The sequence below is a fragment of the Silurus meridionalis genome, chromosome 1, assembly GCF_014805685.1.
Source record: "Silurus meridionalis isolate SWU-2019-XX chromosome 1, ASM1480568v1, whole genome shotgun sequence".
Lineage (NCBI taxonomy): Eukaryota > Metazoa > Chordata > Actinopteri > Siluriformes > Siluridae > Silurus > Silurus meridionalis.
In genome coordinates this window covers 4,776,328-4,801,889 of record NC_060884.1, presented here as the reverse complement: position 1 = coordinate 4,801,889, position 25,562 = coordinate 4,776,328, and the positions used below count along the sequence as shown (strand labels likewise).

The window sequence follows — 25,562 nt, the reverse complement described above, 5'->3', positions numbered from 1 at the left end:
GCTCTCTGCTAACTCGACAGCCGCGCTGATTGCTTTTCTCACCCATGATCGCTAAATGCTCTCGGAGGCCAATTTGGAGCTAATAAGAATCAGAAACGCAGAGGATTGACATGGAAAAAAAAAAAGAACACAAAGAGAGAGAGAGAGAGAGAGAGAGAGAGAGAGAGAGAGAGAGAGAGAGAGAGAGAGAGAGAGAGGGGGGCTGGCTGTAAAGCTCAAAATATTTAAAATCATTCAGTATATTTTATTATCATTTTTACAGACAGTGTTTACAGTGGCACCTAAAACCGACTAGAGGAAGACCAGCTTCTCATATGGTAAGGTATTAGAATTGTTTTAAGACAGTTAACTCATGAATGTTGTCACCAATTATTTTACTGCTTCTACATAAAAATAACATTTGGAAAAAATAAAAAAAATTCAGCTGACTCAGCAAATTCTAACAACATTTTCATCCTACCTCATACAAAAGATCGGTGTTTTTTTACAAACAAAGATAGCTCATCATCTCACGGTGTTTGCTGCTACGACCTACACCTACTGGCTAGCCAATAAAAAGTCAAAAAGAAGTGATTTAATGATCAACGTGGTGCTGAAACTTAAATACCAGGGAGGCAAAAAGAGCTAAAAAGAATACCAGTAGTTGGGTATCTGTCAACAGAGGTCTTGCTTGTAGGACGTGTCGAGATGGATATTGTATGGTAGCAAATGTTGAAGAAACTGTGGATCCCTGGTGAGAAGTAAGCAGGGTATACTCGTGCAGTCCTTAAGACGTTTCATTCTTTTATACCATCCTTGTGTCTCATCCAATAATTCAATAGGTGTTTTTGTGGTAAAGTCTACATACCTTAAGTTTATTATGTAGAAGGCGTAACAGTAAGGACTCCTTCTCTATATAAGAAATCTTCTCACAGACAATCAAGTGACCATTAAATAAACAAATAGCTGCATTAGAACAAATGCACCAATATATATCCCTGTCATTCACCTTAAATCCGCATGTTAGAATGACAACTCTGACATTCTGATCAACCGGAAACATTATGCAACTGCCTTATTGAGCACACACACACACGCGCACACTACATGTATAACGTTTGCATCACTTTCTTAAATTGGATAACTTACAATGTAAAGTCTGATTAGGCTAAAACTGGTTCACTGTTTCATTCAGTTGATCTTTATCTGGAAATTCCAAACAAATCAGCTGCCTTCAGCCCAGCAGCTTTCAGCAGGAATTCGAACAATTAGCATTAAGCTTTCTTTAAAAAAACTGAAATATGTTCATCTACAGTTCCCACTGTTGTGTCTTTTGGCAAGAACATGTGTCAGATGAACCCTGCAGTACGCTGCCTACTAAACAGTAGGCTGAGTGCATTATTAACTATGCAGGCTTACTAATTTGGGTACGTCATAACGACATCACAGCTCTGGGACGCACTTACACATGCTAACGCACTTTCCCATACAGTCGCACTGAAACCACCCAGCTGAGTGGAGTGTTAAGTGTTAAGATAAGGATGTGATCGGAGTCCTTCCGAGGTGCGGAAACACCTCGCCGTGTCCGGTGAGTGTTGCGTTAAACGTCCCGAATCGCTCTGCTCTTCTTCCCCGTCCTCGCTCTATATTTCACGCTCTGGAAAAAGCCCAGATGGGACCTCTGGTGCGCGGCCTGCTGTCCCGACTGTCCGTCAAACTGCCGATTGGCTAGCGGCTAGTCAGCACCTGTCCTTATAGGGTCGGGATCTAACTTCGGATCCTGACCGATCGGGTCGTGAATCTACATTGCTCCAGAAATCTGTAAAAGGCTCCTGAGATTTCTTGGATTTTGGCCATGTGCTTCAAAGGTGCGAGTGCGGATGTGTGTAGGTGTTTGTGCATAAACACAAACCTGCTAAACGCGCACACCGTCACACACACAAACACGCTACATACAGAGCATGCTGAATGTTTGCATAAGTCCTGACACGCACCCCTCCTTCTGCACACTGCAACTGACCGAGAAACGAGTTGATCTAGTTTGGGCCGAGCTGAGAGCCGCTTCGCATGATGACTGATGCACAAGTGGGGACTTTTTCTATTTGATTTGTTTATTTATTTATTTAATTTAACCTTGCAATCACAGTTCATTAAAACGGCAATAGCAGGTCATTAACAAACACCTATAGACCTGCTGGAACTGACCCAAAAATGAGAACGAATATGGATATGAGATTGAGACCCTCGGAAAAAGGAATTATCCCAAAGATTATCGATTAAAACCATGTGACTTTCAGCAGCGCACAAAACCGTTTTCTCCCAAAAACTTGCAGAGCAGGTCAGCATTCGGAAGACAAGACTGTGCTTTACAAAACTAGCCTTTAATCCTAAACCATAATCCTGCTCCGAATACTCGCATGATGAGCTAATGTGAAGTCATTTCCTGTTATTATGTAACGCCTGTTTGGATTGAAATGGAGAGGAACCTGGATGATTCACGCTGTTCTAGCGCTGTATGCATCAGCAGCCATTACAGTCGGAGAGGACAGAGACGAGCCGGATGACTGTCATGAACGACTGGATTGTAGCACGAGTGCAAACTTGGCGCTTATGTAAAACACAGAGATGCATTGGCACGCATGCAACAACAAATCGCTGTGAAACGATTTACATACGAGCGTCTATTTTAAGACCGCAGCTATCCTCGCGCTGAAAGTGGGCACATATCTGAAACGAAACACCATCGAAAGATCGTTTGAATGGAAAAACGAAAAAGAAAGAAAGGCATGGCAGGCAGGAAGAAGGGAAAGATTTCACAAATGAAGGGGGGGGGGAAATCATGTAGGAAGGAAAAGTAAAATAGGACGGTAAAAAAAGGATGAAAAAGGACAAAATCCATAGACAGAAAGAAAAGAAAGATGAAAGGAGGGGGGGTGGGGGGAGGGGAAGAAGAAATGTCACTGGAAACTTTTTATAGAATGATGCGCACACAAAAAAAAAACAACACAAACTCCCAGTACTTAATTTCTTATTTTTGAGACCCCATAAACTCAATTTGACTTTCAGTATTTCTCACGTTGTTATTAAGCTGAACGTGACAGAATGAAAAAACAAAAACAAAAAAGACTTGCTTAGAATATCTGTTCAACACAGCTGTCAACGATGATAAAGCTAGAAACGTTCCAAGAATGGAAGGAACTGTTAAGTGTTTATGTAGGACATGATAACTAAATCACAAACTTAATCGGCTTTCCCAAATTTAAACACGTGATCATTCGCAGTAAAAAAAAACTTAATAAAGTCAGGTACTGATGTAGGGGAGGTAAAAGAGGCCTGGGGTGCAGTCAGCATTTATAGCAAAGATATTCAATATAGTGGAAGTCAGATCCCTATAGCAGGCCATTCATGGAGCTGGCATTGTGCACAGAGGCATTCTGTCATGCTAGAAGAGATTTGCGTCTCCAAGTTCAAATGAATGGAAAATTTCATGCTACCACATCCAAAGACAACCTACTCAGTTGTGTGCCTCCAACTTTGTTGCAACACTTTGTGCAGGAACCACATATAGCTGGAAAAGTCATTCGTCCTAATACTCGTCCATATAGTGTACTTTCAATCGTTTGAGCGAAAAAAACTCAAATTTGCTCATTCATATTTAAGGGTCAGGGTGTCTGACTATTATCATGGCACCAGCTTTGCTACCCGACACTTCTTATTCACCTGCAATGTATCGCGAGAGTATTCGCTTCAAGATTTCGCCAAACACATTGAAGTCAAATACGTCTCGGGGGTTAGACGGGCTGGAATGTGATCGCTCTGAGTGTCTGTAGGCAGATCAGTTCATTACAGCATCGTTCTGAAAGTCGAGTGATTCTGCTTTATGAAGAAAGCTTTTAAGATGGCTGCCGGATCTAAAGTCCTGATTCATCGTATAGTTTTGGGGAAGTGGACAAGTCATTAGGAACTCTTTCTTTTTCTTAACTCCTTTTTTTTTTTTTTAATGGTTAAATAAACATTTGTTTCAACACACTGAAAAAATCAATATCCTTTATGATAATTGGGTGTGCATTTATAAATATTTGCTACTTTCTTCCAAATCCCACTGGTAGCCTGATACTGAGGTGGTCCTGGTAAATAAAAAGGTTTTTTTTATACTATTGATAATTTCCAAAAAATTCTGATCTGCATTTGTTTGGAAACGCTTAAAAAAACAGTAGCTTTGGTCGGTCAGCAGAACACCTCAGTATTAAATAAATAGTGATGAGGGAAGGTAGGGGAGGTGGTAGCCTTAGGCATTGGACTGTGCCACACCAAGCTGCCACTCCTGAGCCCCTAAACAAGACCCTTAACCCCAATGCTGCTCAGCTGTATGAAGAAGATAAATGTAAGTCACTCAGGATAAGGGCGTCTGCCAAATGCCCTAAATGTAACTAAATAAATACTCAGGGGGAAAAAGAGCAGATCTGAATGAAAATTGTCATGTTCTATAGCTAAGTGTTGCCAAAGATTTCTTGTTTATCCACGTCAGAGTACCATAGTCTGTATCGATGCCTTTAACTAGACAAGTCACTTGCCATAGAGTAGCTACGTTACATTTACTCTAGCTAACTTCTCAGGTCTTGTCACTTATTGTTTCTGGCAAACCCCAAAAAAACAAAGGGAAGCACATTGGATCGTTCATCTGCCTTGTGGGCATGCGATTCAATTTATAGCTTGTCCAACCTTGCGTTTTATACCTCACATTACAACAAACATTGCAAATATGCGATTCTACTCTTGTAGAACGTGCGACAAATCCTGAACAATTTTAGGTGATCGGACGTTAATCTCATTGCAACTCAATTTGCATAATCCCAATCTGGCTGCGACCCTGAAATGTGCATGTGACCCGTGCTCATGGATACGGCCGAATACGTTGGGATACTGCTAGACGTCATGTACACATTTAACGTGTGGATCCCTGTTGAGCTTTTGCGTAAGCCAGACTTGTCCTTTTAAGCCTTGTGTAGTTCTCGCTTTCCCAGGAGTGAGAATTCATTTGCGTGTGTGTGTGCCTGTGTGCGAGTCTGTGTAAAAGCCATAAATGGCAGGTAGGCGTCTCTCCCTCCCCTTAGGGCACACGCTTGGGTGGGGCTCTGCAAATATTTCAACAACCCTCCGCTTCTCTCATAACACTTTTCTGCCCTGGCGCGTGAGAAGCCACTGGCACTCCGGACCTTCCTGCCTGTGTCTCTGTGCTGAGTTAAAGCCGCTATAACGCGATAAGAGCGGGAAAAGTCTTATCCCTTCATTTCTCTGTTCATATCCAGGAATCTATTTTTAACCTACTTTGCCTTTTGTTTAAAAAAAAATGGGGGGGGAAAAGAGAAGGGGGGGAGGTGGGGGTAATTTTCAAATCAATTCCAGTGCGTTCTGGCCAAAACCCCCCCTCAACCCCATTCCCCACCACCGCATGCTCGACTTTTAAAGGAAAACAGAAAGATAACAGCTGCTTGAGCCTGAGGGGGAGAGAACGAGGGAAAGGAGGGAGGGAGTTAGCGAGGGGGTTTAAAAAAAAAGAAGAAGAAAAAAAAAAAAAAAAAGAGGTCAAAACTGTAAAGGGAACAGGATTCAAAGGTATGAGGCAGATTTATAAGCGGTGTGCATGTAAACTGTAAACAGAGTAAAGTACAATCCAACAAGAATATTCTATATTGGGGTGTGCGTGTGTGTGTGAGTCAGACAGACAAGGATAAAGAGATAAAGAGATAAATAGATAGATAGACTGACAGACAGACAGGAGGCATAGTGTTGGTGGAACAACTGTTTCCAGGCACCTGCCCCCTTCGCTCAAAAGCCAGGGGTGAGGTTATGGGGGACAGCTGGAAGGGTGGACAACAAAGAACTTTCTTTCTCCAACCAAACACCCCCCACCCCTCTTTCTTCACCATGGGCCATTTGGAAGAGTCTAGGCCTGTCTGTCAACGTGGCCCAAACGCACACACTCGGATACACACACACACACAAGCGGTCGATATGATGTCAGTCGCCTTCTTGCATTTAATATATGATGTAATGTCGCAAGATCTACAGAGCACACGAGTGGATGTTTGCGCTTTGCTGTTTCGAATCTGAAACACGAAATAGAAACTTAAGAGATGCAATATATAACATGCACGAGTTGTCAAATCCACTGAGGAAAAAAAATAAAAAGGCACCCAAATCTACTTACCGGCAACACGGAAGGGTAATACAGTCCCATCATCGTATTCGGCCCAGGACCCTGTCGCTGTTTGTGCGCGTTCTCGCTGTCCTACTGTCTCGCTGTCCCGCACATTCAAAATCTCCCTCGCTCTGTCCCCTCCTCTAGCTGCTTCCGTCTAGCGCCCCCTCCCCACCTCGCTCTCCTCTGCAGCTCCAGATCGCTCTCGGTCACGCTCTCTTGCGTACTGTCGTTTGTGGTGCGCCGTCCTTGCCTGCTCATCTCTTCCCTCTCTCTCTCTCTCTCTCTCTCTCTCTCTCTCTCTCTCTCTCTCTCTCTGTTCCTGTTTGTGTCTTCCTACTCTCCTCCCCTCGCCCAGATACCATTTGTTCGTTCACTCGCTTGCTCGCTCCCTCCCTCCTCCCCCATCCACCTCCTCCCTCTGCTGTGTCACACCTGCAAACTTTTTTCCTCTCTCTCTTCTCCCTCCTACCGTTCCTCCTGTCTTCATGTAGGTGAGCAAATTGGGGCTGTTTGCACCTCTGGGAACCAGAAGGTATTACAAAAAACGGAGACAAAGTACGCTTCAGTTATCCTCCTTTGATGGTTCAGGACAATAATCCTGCCGTGTCTCTATTGACAGTACGTACGCTCCACTCTCGCTGGCTAATGGACGTTCAGTCAAGAGTGCGCATTTCTGTTAATGGAACAGCACAAAGCCACAGCGAGCTAGAAGCATATTCCGACGCCTGGATGAATTTTAGATCGGATATGGAAATATTGCAGTTTCAGTCCAGAGTGATGCTTTTAGTCGCTTCTGTCTTTCCCTGTTGTTCTCATATCCAAAGAGTGGCAGGATGAACTGGGCAGAAAGAGACCCGGCTTCGGAGTGAAACGGATGATGATAAATGGATAAAGACAGGGATGGAGGGATTACACAGGGAGAGAAAGGAGGATAAACCGGGGATGATATGAGGATTAACTACAGCGACTAGTCAATCTGATAATGTGCAAAGATACGGCCGAGAACGCTGTGAAAGTGACATATGTCCAACAGGAGGCCAAAATATAAACACACACACACACCAGAGTATAAAAGATGCTTATGCATTCATGATATTGCAATGCAAGTAATCATCACAAATATACTACTGAGGAATATTAAATTGCTTGGAAAAGCAAAGTCTGGGCTAAAATATACATGAGCAGTATATGACATCAATGGCCACTATAATAGGAACACTAATATCCCTGAACATTAATGCAATTATTTGAAATCAGCCAATTATGTGACAGTAGCATATTGTTCACAAAAATCAGGCACATCTAGTGCCAAATATGCTTTTTTTTTTATCTGAAGTTCTATCTATCCATCCATCCATCCATCCATCCATCCATCCAGATCACAAAATGCAAAACTCATTATTTGTCTTTATAATCAAATCCTATTTGGTATACAGTATGAAGTAAAAAAACAACACACAATAACTAATGCAGATATGGTTCAATACCATATATGGCTTTGGAAGCACTAAGAAGATGCATGCACATAAACACGCTGTCTATTTCGCATGGAATTTCCTTATCACATCAATTAAAATGAAATGCACGGTGTTCCCAATTTGAGTACTTCATATACATCTATACACACACACACCCAAACCGACAGACACGTCAGCATGTCAACGGCGTTCAAGCCTTGCTCCGATGAAGCGGACATTTTGCATGCTATTGCAAGTTACAACAAGCGCTCCGAGAATGTTAAAAAATCCCGAGCTGCAGTCAACCAATAACCGTCCAGCTGCTATTTTATACACTTAGAAACTAAACAGCGTGTAATTTCAGCAATCTCAATGAAACACTTCTGCGGTGAAATGGCTCTGCCTCTAAACATGCTGCAGCACTTTTGGACAAGCAGTGATTTATTAATATGTGCTGTGATATCTGCATTTTATTTCTTGTTCTACAGAATGAGCTTTTTTTTCAAAAATAAATAAATAAATAAATGCAGCTGTTAGAACTCGTAAAACAGCATGGTTAGCAGTCTGTATGAGTCTGGATTGTCTAATACAAACAGCTGGATGCATCTCCCCACACCCACCACACACACACACACACACACACACAGCACAGAGTGTGCTTTTTTTTTTTTTTTTTTTTACACTTTTGGCTAACAGGTGGCGCAATTACACACAAGCAGTAAGAAACTGTTTACATAAAATTCGAGGTGTGTGCGTGTTTTACTTTTAATTTGTATCTGTTCTAAATGTAGCTTAAATTAATACTTTTTCCAAGTTTTTAATACTACAATCGACATGGGCAGGGAGAAATATCGATGCTTTATACAAATGTATGTTGATTATTAGAGAAACCAAACTCGACATAGAGCATGGAGACAATATATTTTTGTCAATATCAACAGGACACAAAACGGAACTTTTGCTATGTTTCCACACGGACGGTTTTAATTGCGGGATGTGTGCAACATGATTTTGGTGCTTGATTTTTTTTACTTTGGCAAACTGATGTTTAGTGAAAATGATTATAAAAATATTCGTAACTTTTAATCTTTCGGTGGAGTTTATTTTTTTTATATCTAAACGTCTTACGTTTATACGTCTTGAATAAATGTGTTTTTTGAAGTTTTTAATTTTGTCTCTTTTATATTTATTTTTAATTAAAATGTTTACACAGAAATGCTGCATTAATCGCGCTTTAACACGTTGTGTTATTGTGCCATTAACACGTTAATTTTGACAGCCCTAATATATATTTACACACACGCATACACACAGTATCTCACAAATGTAAGTACACCATTTACAGCATTTCAGTATATCTTCCGAAGGAACAATACTATAGAAATGAAACTTGCTTATATTTTCACCTCACACAAAATATTGACACTTTGGACACAGTTGTGACATGTTTTCACTTTTGTCGACAATGGTTGTATGTTGAGTTCTTTTCAGCACTGTAAATCTGTACTGCTATACAAGCTGCACATTGACTAAAATATATCCAAGTTTTATTTCTATAGTATTGTTTCATTAGAAGATATACAAAAATGGGTGCTCAAATGTGATGTGTGTACTATAGATTGTATTATTGCATTTAATAAGCCCCACCCCCTCAAAACCATGTACAGTTAAATGATTTAACACAGTCATGTCTTACCTGACTGGCTGGGGGATACCCGTGGAAGCCCATGTTGAGTGGATCGTTGTTCTAAAAGTAAAAAAAGGAAAACAAAACCCACTTAGTACAGAAAAAGAAAAGGATTATTGCTCTAAAGAGAATCTAAATTAAATCTACTATTACTATTGCATGTACTATTGCATTGTATAACTGCTCCCATCAACACACTAACGATAGGCACAATGCAGACGCTCGTAAAATCAGTTACACGCTTATCTAAAACCTTTAAACGTCAGCCGTTTTTTTTATTTTGGACATGCAGACAATTTTTGCAGGGTTTACGGGAAAAGGGGATTGAGCGAGTGCATTTGGTTGCGCAATTAGCGACTCATCAGATCCTTTCCAAAAAAAATAAAAAATTATGCCAATTGTTTCCGATACAATACCGGGTGCTCGGGAGCCTGAGAAAGTAATCAGTTATTCCAGAGAAAAAGCATCACACATGAGAGAAGGAGAGGGAAAGAGGGAGGGATGGGGGGAGAAACAGACATACACCCAGATGAACCTACACACTAAGCAAGACAAATTGTGACAAAGGGATCCACTAAAAAACACAGAGAGACAGAGAGACAGAGAGAGAGAGAGAGAGAGAGAGAGAGAGAGAGAGAGAGAGAGATTTGGACAGAGACACAAACACACCGTCTTTCTTTCCATAATAAACATGAGCAACTCTGCTAAACACTACATACATTGCTTCTCTTTTTAACGGGCCTGGACTCAACCCTTGCGCTGCTCCGTTATCCCCCCCACCCCCCTTCAGCTTAATCACCAGGAAGTCTTTCGGCTGAATCACCGAGCTGCTGTGGCTACAAACCACAAATACAGAGTCGTACACGTGATTCACAAACAACAAAATATACAGTGGCATAGGACACACGATGGCCTTGCACTTTGCTCACTAAACCTTCCAAATGAATTGGCACCTTTTGACCAATCAGGAACGAGAACCGGATAATAGTGAGTTTTTTCCTCCAGCACTGATTTGGTGTAAAGTGTAAAAGCTCTCAGCCTGAGTGAGAGAGTGAGAGAGACAGAGAGAGGGAGAGGAAGACAGGCAGCCATTATAGCACAGCTTTAAAAAAAAAAAAAATTGATTAAAAAAAAAAAAAAAAATTCTAAACATTTCGGAACAGCCGTCATAAAGGAGATAGTACTTTAAACACTTACTTAAAGACAAAATGTCAAAAGACAAAACTGGAGCCTGTAGCAGCATGGCATGGAAAGAGACTCAAACTTACATGGGCCATGCTGGTGCACTTCAGGCTCTCGGTGTGTGTGGCTTTACAGGCCTTACTTGGTTAATTGTCCTATAATGGGCTCTAATCAGATTATTGCTGCCCTAGACACTAAACTGTGGAAGCTTTGCCGAGTTCCCTCACTCCACTGGAGCTATTGTTTGGGCATTAAACCAAGAGGATGCGATAAAGGGAGTGAAAGATGGCGAGAGGAAGAAATAGGGAAGGTCACGACCGCGAATCGAACTGCATGGATTCGGATACGGAAAAGTGAGAGTCACTGCAGATGTTAGAAAACGATGAAAGGACGCACGTCCCGAACCGCATCGCGCCCAGCTTGCGTTATGTCATTACTCTCAGGAACGAGTCTTAAAACAGACTTTTGACAGTTAAATTGTTATTTGTTCCACTTCAAAAATGCCAAAACGAGACAAAAATAATTGTTCTGGGTTTGTGCGTGTTCCCCTGAGAAACAATACCCGGCTTTGTGTTGAACAGTTACCTATTAGTGACCAAAGGATCAGGTTAATGTTTGCTGTAGATAATCGAATGTGGCCTTTACGTTGCTCTGAAACTAAATCAGTCTGCTTCATTCGCTAAAGAATATAACCACCTTTGTACTCTATCCAAGATCTTATCGAAATCTTATATCATTTACAGAAGGAAAGATTGCTGCCGATGGATTGAGATGGGACTGGTTAAGCAGGTTTGCGGTTTTCCAGAGTAAGATATTACTCTGCAGTTTTTTTTTTTCCTGAACCAGCCGATCTCAGAGGCGCTCTAGAGTGGGGAAGGCATGGCAGAGATTGCAGTCTGTCCTTTCTAGTTGCGTAAGCCAATTAAAATAGCAAGGAGGGGCTATGAGGCAAAAAAAAAAAAAAATTGCCGTCACTTTTTCCTCTGCCGCATGGTTTCTATCACTGGATACTGTATTATAAACAGCTGTTCTCCGGCGTTTCTCTCTTGCGCTCTCTTGCTCTGCTGGAACCGATGTCCCTCTGCATGCGTCCCCTGGGGCAACACAGAACTGCGCACGACACCCACAGCACAGTCCAGACAGCGCGAGAGGGACAGATAAAGCGCATACAGTCGCTTAAAGCGACAGCACAGCTCGAAATTTAACATGCGCACTGGCCATTTTAATAGGAACTCCTATGCATGATAATATAAAGCTCCTGTGCATGCTGATTAAGAGCTTCGGGTTAATCATTTAATCTTAGTGACTGTGACCACTTTATCACGGTACTTCCTGGGATTTTTCACATGAATTGCAGTCTCGAGTTGGCGCCAAAATAAACACAAATATAAAAATGTTTTTATAATAAAATAAATCACGTGAGCTGCATTTCTAAAGGGTTTAAATAAATACTTGCCAAATAGCTGCTCTTTACAACCATGCTGAGCAGAAAAGCATGCCAGAATGCGGAAGACTTAACAACAGCTCAAATGACAGAAATCTGAGCCTAAAACAGGCACTTGAACCAGACAGCTGAACACAAGAAAAAAACATTGCTCATATTTTCCCCCAATGTGCAATCATGTAATGGAAGGCTACAGCTGCTGGTTTAGCCCACTAGTGAAGAATCCTAAATGTGATTCTTAACCCGGAATAAAATTGCAAATCGATGTCCTTTGCTTTGAAAACTGGTGCATTTTCGATTTAGGCGGTTTAATGGGTGGAAAAAATATGAATGCTTTTCCTGATTGACAGATTGTCCAGTTGTGTGCAATAATAGCTTTAAAATAAAACAAGATTTGAAACACGTTTATTTTTTTATTTTTTTTGGTACATGGCGCACAAAACCTGTGATCGAAGCTCTGGCAATTATCGAGATGTGAAATTGAAGAGCGGTACCAGCTGAACCCTGACCTCATAAACATTAATAGAGGATGGGAGAACGCGTATCCGTGTCAGCGGGGCGAAAACGAGACGAGAGAGACGAGGCAGCGACGGGACACATCTGTTCGCCATGTGTTTGCAAAGCGGGAGGAGAAGAGAAAGGGATGGAGAGATTTGAGACGTGGAATGTCTTGGAGGAAAACCAGACCTAAAGGAGGTGGAGGACAAGGAGAGCGGGAAGCGAAGAGGAGGGGTGGGGGGGGGGGGGGGGTCGAGTGAGAAAGAGCGCGAGAGAGAGAGCCAGAGAGAGAGAGAAAGTGGGGGAGGGAGAATGATGAAGAGCAGCAAAATAGACGCAGAACAGAGACTGTGAGTCATACATAAGCAGAGGCTTGCACTAAATTTCCTTCAGGATCTGAGAACTGTGCGGGCCTCTCTTTCTCCACACACACACACACATTTTTCAATGCTACATATACGTATAATAATTTTTTTTTTTTTACATTTTCCTTCTACTGACTTAAAATATTCATCACTCTAATGCACTTGAATATTAAAGAGCTTATAATGTTGCACTGCTGCAGACAGAGCAGACATCAGCAGTAATGCTACACTATACGTATGTATTACATTAACAATGGAGGGTAAAAAGTGTAGGATAATAATAATAAATGTATTTCTTTACTTCGAAAAAAAAGCTTTTATTTAAATGGGTTTCGGTATTTCGACTTATTCTCTACTAAAACAGAAAGCTGTCCGTTTAATCTGCTTCATTCGAGGTAGTCCATGACCCCCCTCCTGAATCTAAACAAACTGGAAAGTAGAGAGTTGGAGAATAGCTCGAGTTCAGAGGAGGGTACAGTGTGTGTAGAAGGACGTGCTGGACAAGAACTGCCTCTATGGGACATATAAGGCATGTACTTACAGGATGATATTCCTGGAAGCTAGGGATGCCCCCAAATAGTCAAAGATATGTTTCGATAGGAGGAGCCTGATTTGAATGGTGATCTCACAGTTGAATCTTTGCAAAGGTCTTATGCAACGAGCATCATGCCATTTGGGTTATATGGGGTGCTCAATGTCTGATTTCACACAACTACTGGTTTGCTCCTAATACGTTTATGTACGGGTTATTAATGCTGTAAATAAAAATGTGAAATAAATATTTTTAATGTTTGTAAGTAAATCCAACCAGCCCTGTGACAGATGTAAGTTTCATTTTCCACGATCCGTGACTTACACAGCAGTAGTTTGGTGGCAGGAATTTAAAATAATGAACACGGTCTGGGATATTCTGTAAGGGTGTGTTCTGTTCAAATTTCATTCTGTAAATTCAATTTGGATTGTTTTTCAGAGCAGCGATGTTGTGCTGTAGAGCACGCTTGCGTGGAGGTGTGGTCCAGAAGAAGAGTGAGCAATTACACGAATGAGCGTACGCCGGTGTGCGATTAAAGTCTATTTGGGTTTGTTTTGCAGGGAAGGAAAAAAAAGACTTGCGTGTCCATATACGCTGAGCCGCGGCAGAGCAAAAACATTCGTGTTTTCCATTTCACTTTAACTTGGAGCAAAGAGAAGTACTGGAAGGGGGGGGCAGAAAGGAATGTCCAGTTGGCTAATTTTAAGCCTCTACCTCACAAATCGACCATCGTTCCAGATCATTTATAAACATAGGCAAAAAATGTATAAAGCATTGATTTTTAAAAGTCCATTTTGCTGAAGAAAATACTAAATAAGCGAACCCTTAATTATAAACTTAAACTGAGCATAAAATCAGACCATCAGAATAAATTAAATAAAAGGAAACATTTTGAAAACTGGAAGTGTTCCAACAGCTTAGAGTTTGTATATGTATATGTGTGTGTTATCCGATCCTGTATACGCATTAAAAGCATGCAGCTGTTCAGCGTGGACTTGAGGCCCCCCGTTTCCCTTCTCCGGCTCTCCTTCTGTTCCTCCAGCTTTAAAAGGTCCCAGGTAAAGGAATAAAAAATGAGGGAGAGTGACTGAGTGAAAGAAAGAATGAGGAAAGACTGCAAGCCACCAGATGGTGAAGGGAGGGAAAGGAGGGGGGGGAGGTAAAGGAAAGGAGGGAATAAGATAGGGCCGGACTGAGGTACGCAGTAAAGAACTACAAGTTGAGAAGGGCAAGGCACTTGAGAGAACAAGGCGCGAGTGTATGGGGGAAATGTGTGGCACTTTGTATTTTCGTCGTGTTTTCCTGCCTCTCACGTTTGCCTTTTTCATGTCCAAACAACACGTTTGCTGTTTATAGGCGATCTAGAGGAACGAATATGCGTTGCACTGACGTTCTACGTTCTTCCTGCCCATCCATCACATACGTTTCTCGAGCTGCTCCACCCCCCGAAGTAGAAAAGATACACTGTGGTGAACTTGAAAAGTCCACAGACTTTGAAGAATATGAACACACTTCAGTGTCCTTCTAAGTACTAAAGTAGATCGGATGCACAGTACGGTACACTTGGTCACTTTGTGGTTAAACATACCGAGACGAAACAGAAGATTTTTGCCGTGTGATGTAAAGACAGAAATGATATCACTCGTTTTCCTCAGCCTCGATTAACCCACTCGGCTAGCTACCTAGGTTGTCATTACGTTAGCTCATTTTTAGATCAGGTTTTCTGGCAACCAAAGCATGGTATTGGATGAAACACTGAAGCTTTTACTTGCCTTTTCTCATACCAGACCCAACTAATCTTTTAATGGTACCATTCCATAGCGTTGAAAAAGGAAAAGGTAGAAACTCGGGAGTGTTCCGATTCATACAGTAGCATCAATCCTATAAATGGAGTTGTACCCATTGGTTTCTCTTGGCTCAACACACCAAAGCTCATGAAGTTACAGGTCTGAGGTAACCTAGATGAAGTAGGAGACGCAAGAACCAGAAGAAAAAAGCATGTCCTTCACCTCCTTGGTCTTTTCCCTTTCAGTAAATTCATTCATGTTTGTTCTGGTTTCTTTAGATAGATTAGAAGGTAGGGCAAAAAACAAATACAAGTTTTAAAAAAAAAATAATAATATAGGTCGGAAAAAAAGTCCAGAGATGAGAGCTGCTGTAACCGGCTGATTGGTGTCATTTTGGATGAAGCTGAAAGTTTTCAGATGTCTTTGTATCAACATAAAAAAAGGTCAGAATTTAGAGGTTCCAGACTGACTTGATATGGTTTCCAAAGCACCACTTAACCAGCGTTGCAGAAATAACTACAACACGCCTTTACAAAACAAGACAATCATAAAATGTGTTCTGTTGCTGCAAATAGACTACGAATTTGCATTTTACATGTTAAAAAAAACTTGATTTAGAGGGGTTTTTTTCTTCACAGAAACTGAGCGAAATGATGAGTATAATCAGTGCTGACATATAAAGCTTGAACAAATCTCAGCTTTGATGTGGACTCTTAATGCAATTAATGAAACTTTCTGGAGGGCTAACCCCTGAAGAATCTTTCTGAAGTTTCTTTTCTTCCTGAAGAAAAAAAAAACTAAAAAAGGGCTCAAGTTTCCATAGGCAAGATTCCAGTTAATAAACTTCTGGGGAAAAGACCGCCCCAGTGTGTGTGTGTGTGTGTGTGTGTGTGTGTGTGTGTGTGTGTGTGTGTGTGTGTGTGTGCACATAAGAGAATATGAGTGAGCTCACTCCACAGGCTGTTGCAATCCTTATTCACTACCACACCCCAATTTATTGCACAAACCATGGAGTCAAAGGTCATGACTGCCATGGTTACACATATGCAATCCCATACAGGTAATTAACAGTGGCAAAAGGCTACAACACGACATGTAATTAGCCTGATGGGGTAAATAATCAAGATTGCAGCACTTCCCCTCATATTAAAAATGAGCCAGTTTAGCCGATACGCTTTTCGCTGAAAGCTTTATTTTTCAAATCAACAGTGTATCATCAGGCTTAAATCAATTGTGACTGTATATATGGTTTAGCGTGGCCATTCAAAAGATAACACGAGTACACAGCGCAGAATGTGTGCACACAAGTGTGAGTGTATCGGCTAGTCGGCAGTATGTGTGTGTGTGTGTGTGTGTGTGTGTGTGTGTGTGTGTGTGTGTATGCGTGACAAATCCACCCCCACCCATCTGGCTGGCTTCATGAGGGATCAGAGTGCTTAATGCCGAGGCCTAAATGAGCGCAGATCTCGTTAGTGCAACAAAAAGCCGCTTTACTGTTAGCGATAAGGCAAATCAGCTTGGGGGACCAAACTGAGATGATCGTTGAGGGTAAAAAGGAGACTTTTTTTGTTCTTTAACTTTCGACCTCCTGCGTTTTTGTGTTTTAAATAATAAGCTGTATGATAGATAAGACTATGTCCTGAGAGCAAACATTAGCATAGTGTTGAGTGCATGGGCATTGCTAGCAGCATGTCAGAATCACAGTTATGTGCAATTAGCTTTAGCCAGTGCTACATTATTGTATTTAAATGTTCTTTTTTTGTGTGGCACCATGGTTTCTTTAATTTCCGTTCCTTCAGATTTGGGATATCAGAGCTAGCAAATTTGAATATTAATGCAATCGAGGAGTTTAAAATTTCTTTATTGGTTATTTGATAATGCTTTTCTCCAGAATTTTGACAATAGCACAACACAGTATGAAAATGGAAACCAATTATATCAATGCTACGGTCCTCTCTCCACTATATACATCGAAAGACAACAAGAAGTAGCGTTTTAAGCAAAACAATGCTAAAAGGATTCTGTAGTTTGGGCAAATTTCATTGAATATATCAACAATGAGTGACAGAAGAATTTAAATGTCATTATAACCTTTTTAAAAGTATTAACAGAATAAAACAAGTTTCTCAAAATGGTAGAAATATTACAGTCCAGCAAAATATTACTGGACATTGAATTCTTACAATCATGAAATTTGATGTGTAAATCATATATTTATATTAAATACACATTTGTTAATCTTTTAGGGAAGAATAAAACAAAAGTCATTTAAAGCATGGTCTTATAGTGAATAACCAACAATGTGGTGCAATAAAATACGTCTTTTGAAGTGTAACCCCAAAGTTGAATGTTTTCCTATTACATTAAATTCCCAAACTGTGATTCTTCTTTGATTTGTTTCTAAATTAAAAAAAATAATAATAATTTCAGGACTTTCTGACCAATCAGAATTAAGAATTTAACAGTAGAGAACACACTTTACACTAGATTATTGTCTGCTTTACATCCCATGACCTTTGTGTCCAACATTAAAGGTGCTAAATAAAAGTCCGTCCATGTTGTTGAATAAACCAATAGGCCGCTATACTACGAAGCGCGCTTGTTTTAATATAAGCACTCCATGTTGTTATCAGCACGCCCAGCATTATAATTACAGCGTCACAGTTTCACAGTTAGTCGTGGTGTATGATTGGTCCGTTACAACTGTCTAGCGGTTCTCCTCTTCACTCAATCAATTTCCTTGCTTTCCTTACTCCACATCCCTATCCCCTATCTCCAAATCCCCAAAGTGTTCACAACTCTGTCCCCCCTGGATTCTCCCTAAAACACACTACAGTAGTGTCCATAACTATTCAAACCGCTACGGTTATAAACAACATTCCATAGCTACCTCTGCTGCCACACTTTGCATGTTCGTAACCTTTTCGTATATGGTGGACATTAAACGCAAAGAAACGTGCACTAATATCTGGTTTTGGCAAGCGGTGCTATCTTTGTGCAGTCGATGTCCCTTTAGGCTTAAGACAACAATGCATTAAATACCGACAGCTTTTATGGAAAACGTCTTTTGGTTAATAGCATAATTCGACAATGCCCTCAAAACGTTAAACCTTAACACTACTCTACTCAAATGAACCATTTGTGTCTCATATTGTGAATTATTTAAGATGTGTACATATGCTGTTACAGGTTATTTATTCAATTAAAGCCGTTCAACACAATGGAACTGCCAAATTAACAACATATGTATTAGGTTAAATATACATTTTTATACGCACAATGGAATGCTGATTCTTTTTTTGTTTTTTTAATAACAAAAAGAAGCACGTGCATGTACTTAAACCAGAGGTCATGATATAATGACAATGTTGCCACATCCTTACATTTTTAGACAATAGGTTGCTCAGGGGTTCTCCAGACTTTCGACTGACTCTCGCTTTTGGCTTCTGAGAAAAGTCGCTTGGAACGTTTAAATTGTTATCTATAAATGGAATTAAGACAGGAAAAAAGTTAAATTGTAGTGCAAGCGGTGTTTTTGTCAGTGCTTGCGTTCAGTATATTTCACTCAGGAGGGTTTACTGGATGTAAGTGATGTCAGTGTAAAAGGGCCTGACATCTGTGTGGAGTAAGAGGTTTCATGACGAGCAATCATTCTCCACTTCACCACCCCTCTCTCGATTCTCTCTCTCTCTCTCTCTCTCTCGCTCGCTCTCTCTAATGCGTAAAATGACTCATTCTCAAAGTTTTTTTTTCTATCTAGCAGTAATATACCTCCTCCCTCTTTCTCCCTCCCTCCCTCTTTCGCTCTCCCCTCTCCTCTACAGGCAGGTTTCCAGACGGCCATCTGAGTGCAGATCAATACCATTTTTGGGCTGCAGAGCCACAGCAACCCCCTCCCCCACGTCCCCTTTCCACCCCGAAAACACAATCACACCTACATCTCATCCCCGTCCATCTGCCCTGTGCTGAGTGTATTACAACCAGCAGTGTGTCTCACTACGGTTTGGAGAACCTTTAACGCCATTAAGCCAGTACAACGAGCCATTAGATAGCACAGCTCACACTCACTCAAACACACACACACACACACACACACACACACACACACACACACACACACACACACACACACACACACACACACACACACTCTCAGGCTCAATTACTTGGAGGCCCTGGTCTGAAGGAGGAGGGGACGAGAGAAGCGTTTGAAGTCAGACATATGAGGGGAAGGGAAACTAAATAATGCATCGGCAGAGGAGCACTTTGGGCGCGAGACATCCTCTAATACTCCTGCAGATGGAAGACGTTAAGACATAAAGCCTCTAGCTGAAGCAGGGAAAAAAAGCAGGGGGAAAAAGCGCAGCCGAGGCTATATAAGGTTGCTGGAATGACTAATAGTTGTTGACTGCTTGGGGTGAAGTTTTAGACCAGACAGCGTCATGGCACTGGATAATAAAATATTGCATGCAACACTGTCGAGATGTCAAAAAGAGCCGCCGCACTGGTCTGGAAACAGAGCTCAACATCCGGCCTCGAGTCTCCTGAATCCCGACCCCCCTTACTCTTGCCCAGTCCCCTCCCCCTACTCCTCGGCTCACACACAAACACATACAGATGTGAAACAGATTTAAAGGTTCTTCCATGTTCGTTGCATGTTCTGATGCTACTAGCACCAGGATAGAGAAAACCTGCCTTTCTATGTATGTATATCTAGAATCTGCAGCGAAGATAAATGAAGACATAAAAATCCTGTCACATACGTGGCACACAAGGCAGAATGCTGAGGAGGCAAAGAGAACCGGGAGGAATAACAAAATACGAGCGGTTTTAAAATGCTCAAGAGTGCTGAATTCAGGTTGCTTATTTAAGATGAGCACACATGCTATGTACTGTTTGTTTTCCCCCCCGACACTGTTTATTTAACGTGAGTAAGTCCATATGGAACAAAAGGGGTGGGCCGAGGGACAACACAATGCTGATATGCTGACGAATGACGCCAGAGTACAATGATCTGCATATAATAGTACGTTGTATAAAATGTACTTTGTTTAACTATATATGTAGCATGTAGTACATTTTTAATGTTTGGTTTTTTTTTTTATAGTAAACCAAATATACAAACTGATTAAGTAACAAGAATAAGGTCGGGAAAAAAAGCTGCAAAATGTTATTTTCCTTACTGGCCTAAAAATAAATAAATAAAAATACATCTATATAAATTCCAAGGTAGAAAAAAATAATAATAATAAACCAACACCCTCTGACCAATCAGAATGCAGACAGCACTGCAAAATAAAATACCTTGAAGAATAAACTACCTTTATATTCCTAGACATCATGATACACACTGTTGTGATGATGTTCTCAGACAGGGTTCCTCAGATGTTCTCCGAGTTGGAAAAAGGTTCAGGTTTTGTACAGGGTTTCTACCTGGAACCTTCTGTAATACATTACATTGTTCTCCAGAGAAAAAACATAAACGACAAATAAAATCAATATAAACCCTCTGCCATGTTGCCTAGCATGCAGGGGTGGAACTCCTGTATCCCTTACACCTTTAATATGCATGTTAAACCTGTGTTTACAGTTTACACAATACACATCCTTTCCAGGTGCACACGCGACGCACCAAAGGTGTCAACTTCATGATAGACACCCTTCGCGCCCCCCCCACCAAATGGTACCGTACACAGTGTACAGTACAGCAACCCCTCAGTGTGTGTTTGTGCGCCAGGAATGTGCCATGGATACATATTGGCCTGTCTTCATTTACATTACACGGAGCATGTGAATGCAGTGAGAGCTCCGAGAGCTCGACACACTGCAGCAGGGAGACTATTTCACAAAACATTACATCACGTGTAAGCATGCAATTCTTAGAAAGGTGAAATGGTGCTGCGTTTTTTTATTACTTTTATTTTGGATGTATATGTAACCTGTATGGTGGTGGTGGCGGCAGGCTGTTAATGCTGTGCTCTCTGAAGGATGGGGGTGGTGGTGGTTGGGGTATCTACAGACGCATTACATGCACCTTTCTATGCAAATGACATAATACATAATTAAAGGTTCACCCTTGAGAGGGAATCACCCCAAGTGATCTTAGCAATAGAGTACTAATTATATATCCTTCTAATACACATAATACTCATACTAATATATATTTTCTTATTCTAATATATAAAATATACTCAATCTGATATATAATATATGTTTTTTTAAAAGGGCACTATATAGACAATTCCAGATAGAAGCTAGAGATGGTGAAAATGTGCAATGAAAGGTTCCCTCCCCTGTATTAGAACCTATGATCTACAGCAGTGTGTGTGTGTGTGTGTGTGTGTGTGTGTGGAGTCTTTGTGCTCTTACCTGGCTCATGTCCCCTCCGCCCTCCATGCGGGGTCTCTTACACTCGGCCCCTACCGAGTCCCCGAGGGGGGCAGCGGCCGCTCCGTGCGCGTCGGGCTCCGGGTCTCCGCGCTTCATCCCCCGCACCGGGTTCGGGTTCGCGCTCTGGTTCTGCGCCTGCGGGTTCTGGTTGGTGTTCGCCTCCAAGTCCCTGGTGTCCCGCTCCATCAGTCCCCGACTAACGGGCAGCATGATGGACGCAACGTCGGTCGACATTAACATTGAAAACGCGCCGACGTCCTTTTTTTCCTCTCTGTCTTCTTATTAGAATAATATAGATTTTACTCTCACGATCCACGCAGTGCGGCTTTAATCCCCGTATCAGCGCCTGTCCGAATAATTATGATTTATTTTTTGTTGCCTTTATTAGAAACGACGTGTTGTTGTTTTTTCCCCCTTTTCCCTGACTGAAGCTTTTGTCTTCAACACACGGACGGAAATGGTTGAATCGACGGCTTTAGGACTGAAAGCTTGAATGAGTCCGACTCCGGATTCTGAACCCCGTTGTTACATTTGTTTCCAATTTCCTACCCAAAGGCCTAAAACGCGCTCCAGCACAAGGAGACAATCTTGCAAAATACACCGAGTAGCGCACGCGCCCCGGGGACAGAAGAAACAAAAACACCCTCTGCGGATAAAAACCCGTGCCGCGAAAATATTATGGATAACAAACAAATGTTAGTAAAAAAATATATATAAGTATTTCAACCCAGTTCAAGGAGAAAAATGAGGCGCGCGCTTTCTAGGCTCGTGGACGCTCAACGCTATTATACTCCATATCCTACCTCAAAGGAAGGGCGAATTTTTCTCTCCCCCTCCCTCTTTCTCCTTTCCTCTCTCACCGTCCTCCTCCTAATCCTACCAAAAAATTAGCCTGCGAGCACACACACACGCGCGCATACAAAAAAAATAAGAACGCGCTCTTAAAGATGGCTGTCACGAGGACGCGTCCGGGATCACTGCATTCATCGTCTGGAGCGGCTCCGTTCCGCCGCGGCCGCGTTCGAGGTTACAAACACACGCACAAGGAGAGCCACGTTCGAGCTGCTGGCGTTCCTCTCTTTCTCTTTTTCTCCCTCTCTCTCGCACTCTCTCTCTCCCTCCCTCCCTGTCGGTTCGCTGTGTTCCTGCGGCGCGTGTGGAGAGGAAACCGCGTCCTCCTCCTCCACTTCTTCTTCCCCCCTCCTCCTCCTCCTCTCTCTCTCTCTCTCTCTCTCTCTCACACACACGTTCGCTCACCCGTGCGCGTTCTCGTTACAGTGGAAACCCCCTCCCGTTCGTTCGTTCTCGCTCTCTTTTTTTTTGCCCGCGCTGCCCCCGCTACTCCACAGTGCTGCCTCCTCTCTCTCTCTCTCTCTCTCTGTGTGTGTGCGCGCCTCTCTGCCTTCTCTCTCTCTCTCTCTCTCTCTCTCTCTCTCTCTCTCTGTGTGTGTGTGCGCCTCTGCCTTCTCTCTCTCTCTCTCTCTCTCTCTGCAGTGCTGCTGCTCCTCTGGACTGCGTCAGATTTCTGCCCTGGAACAAATCAATGGAACGAGCAAACCTTCAAATGCGCACACACACTTTATATATTTATATAAATAGAAAGAATGTATATATGAGTGTATATTTACAAAGAGAGAGAAATAGATATTTACACATTACTATATATATATATATATATATATATATATATATATATATATATATATATATATATATATATATAATATTGTTCATTTATATTTACATTTGTTTTGTATAGATAGATAGAGAGATAGATAGATAGATAGACGGACAGACAGACTACTACTAGATTGTCATATTCACTCTTTGATTTTTGCAGGAAAAACAATGTAGTAATAACCCTTATTCAGAAAAGATACAGAAAAAGAAATACATAAATCTTTTAAAGAATAAAGGAAAGACAGTAAAACATTTTTGCATTTATTTGTTAGTTTATACGTTTGTTTTCCTTTTGCATTAGTGCAGGAAAATAGTGATACGATGCAGCAATTAATGTATAAAAATAAATGGTAGATATAGTTAGATATTGTATGGTGTATTTATGATAGATAGATAGATAGATAGATAGATAGATAGATAGATAGATAGATAGATAGATAGATAGATAGATAGATAGATAATATAAATATAATGTAAATATTATATATAAACATGTGTAAATGTGTTTTAAAACAAGAACAGAAAAATATAATTGTCAGTAGGCCCAGAAAAAAAACAAATATGAAACCGAACCTCTTAAATTTTCAGCACATGACATTTTGCTGTGTATAGCCTTGCCTTAGGAAATAAGAAGATAAATACTGTTTTCAGTTACATTTTTTGTGCATAATAATAGGCTACAGTGTTTAGTCTGCGTGTGTGTGTGTGTGTGTGTGTGTGTGTACATCAGTAAAAGACTGCAGTAGTTGAAAAACTCTCTGAGCTGTAGGTTTCGTTCGCCCCCTAGTGGTCTGTTCAGACTTTAGAAAACCACACAATGGACGTTATGTGTTTTACTTTAGGCCTGTGTAACAGTTCAGAGCTAAAATAAGAACCGAGTCACTTCCTCTTTCTGAGTCCACTTTGGGAAAAAGACACAGCAGTTATTCAATGTTCCATCTATCATAGTGTAGTATATATAGATTCTCACAAAAAGTCAGTTTGACAGTACAAATGAACAAACAAAAAAAACAATTGGATCAAACCAGGAGATTTTTTTTTTTCGGTAATAAAAGTTTTTATTGTTGTTGTTGCTGTTGCTGGAACTGGATACTGGTGTGAGTCATCACCTTGATTAACAGGACATTTTCCAAACCCCAAACAATGCTTACAAAAAGACCAAGCTGCTCAAGTTTTTGTCTAAAATTAAAGACTAGATGAAAAGACCTTACATCTTTCCACCAGTCAAAAGACACTGCAGAATCGGTATCATTCTCTGCATGACTTTTTACCTCCCTTGAGCCTTTCCCTATTTTGTAGCGCTACAATCTTGAAATTAAATAGTCTTGATTATGATTTTATTTCTTGAGTGCACACAATAAATCCAAATACTTGAATGTGTGATGTACCTATATAAATACCTCAAAGCAAGTCCAGCAGCATCTCTACTTAATCAGAAAGCTGAGGTAGGCCCAGCTCCAATGAAACATTCTCGATACGTTCTACAGAGGGATCATCGAGAGCATCCTGATCAGCTGCATGACTGCCTTGTTTGGGAATTGCACCATCTTTGATTTGAAAAAACCTTTAATGGATAGTTCTCATAACGCCTGAGAAGATTATCGAGGTTATTCTTTCCTCCATCATAGACATTTACACCACATGCTGCATCCACAAAGCCACCAGCATTGTGGCTGTACACACACACACACACACACACACCTCACACACACTTTTCACTCTCCTGCCATCTGGGGAAAAGGTGCCTCACAGTCAGACTGTGTAACAATTTCTTTCCTCATGCCGTTCGTTAGTTTTTGTGTATTTCTGTGTTAATGTATGTTGTGTTATGTAGCCCCTCAGTCCTGAAGGAACATGGTTTCGGTTCACTTTGCACTCTAATGTATATGGTTGGGAATGACAATAAAAGCCCACTTGACCTCAAAGTTGTATGTGTCTAAGTGTGTACTATCACACTGCGGCGAAACGGCAAAATTAATTACATAATTAATTGGGGGAAAAAAGACCACCAAACATTACAATAAAACCCTTATTGGGTCCATTTCATTTCCAGGTTGTATGCCTACAAAATGTTCAAGGATGGTGAGTACTTATGTAAAGGTAAATATGTTTTGTGGGCTCCGAGCTTTATAAAACACAGAGAGTCCAAAAAGACATGATGGCTATGTGGGTGGGCTGACAAACCGCAATGCATTTTGTCCATGTGGAATTGGAGCTCCTAAAGTTTTTAATCAAGGCGAAGACCGTACATAGCTCCCCAGATGGCCACACACAATGCTTGGTGAAATTTAATATGAGAAGGGGAAATGACAGAACGGAGGGCTCACACATAGCAACACAGAAATGGGCACCGCTG

General features: G+C 41.3%; 1 protein-coding gene across 4 annotated transcripts in view; it reads right to left on the bottom strand.

The window, feature by feature from the left end:
• rbfox2 (RNA binding fox-1 homolog 2) overlaps positions 1–22,879 on the bottom strand; it is a 53,218-nt gene extending 30,339 nt beyond the window's left edge. The window contains exons 1-2 of one of the 4 annotated variants that reach the window (XR_006926473.1): positions 21,506–22,879; positions 9,338–9,388 (exon numbers count right to left, since the gene is read on the bottom strand). Coding sequence is in view for 3 of the 4 variants with exons in the window: in XM_046853888.1 (XP_046709844.1) it covers positions 9,338–9,388; positions 21,506–21,766 (312 nt within the window). In the remaining variant the exon portion in view is untranslated. The remainder of the gene's footprint in view (positions 1–9,337; positions 9,389–21,505) is intronic. The other 3 variants (XM_046853888.1, XM_046853881.1, XM_046853896.1) reach the window with 3 other exon arrangements.
• Between the last annotated feature and the right edge of the window lie 2,683 nt (positions 22,880–25,562).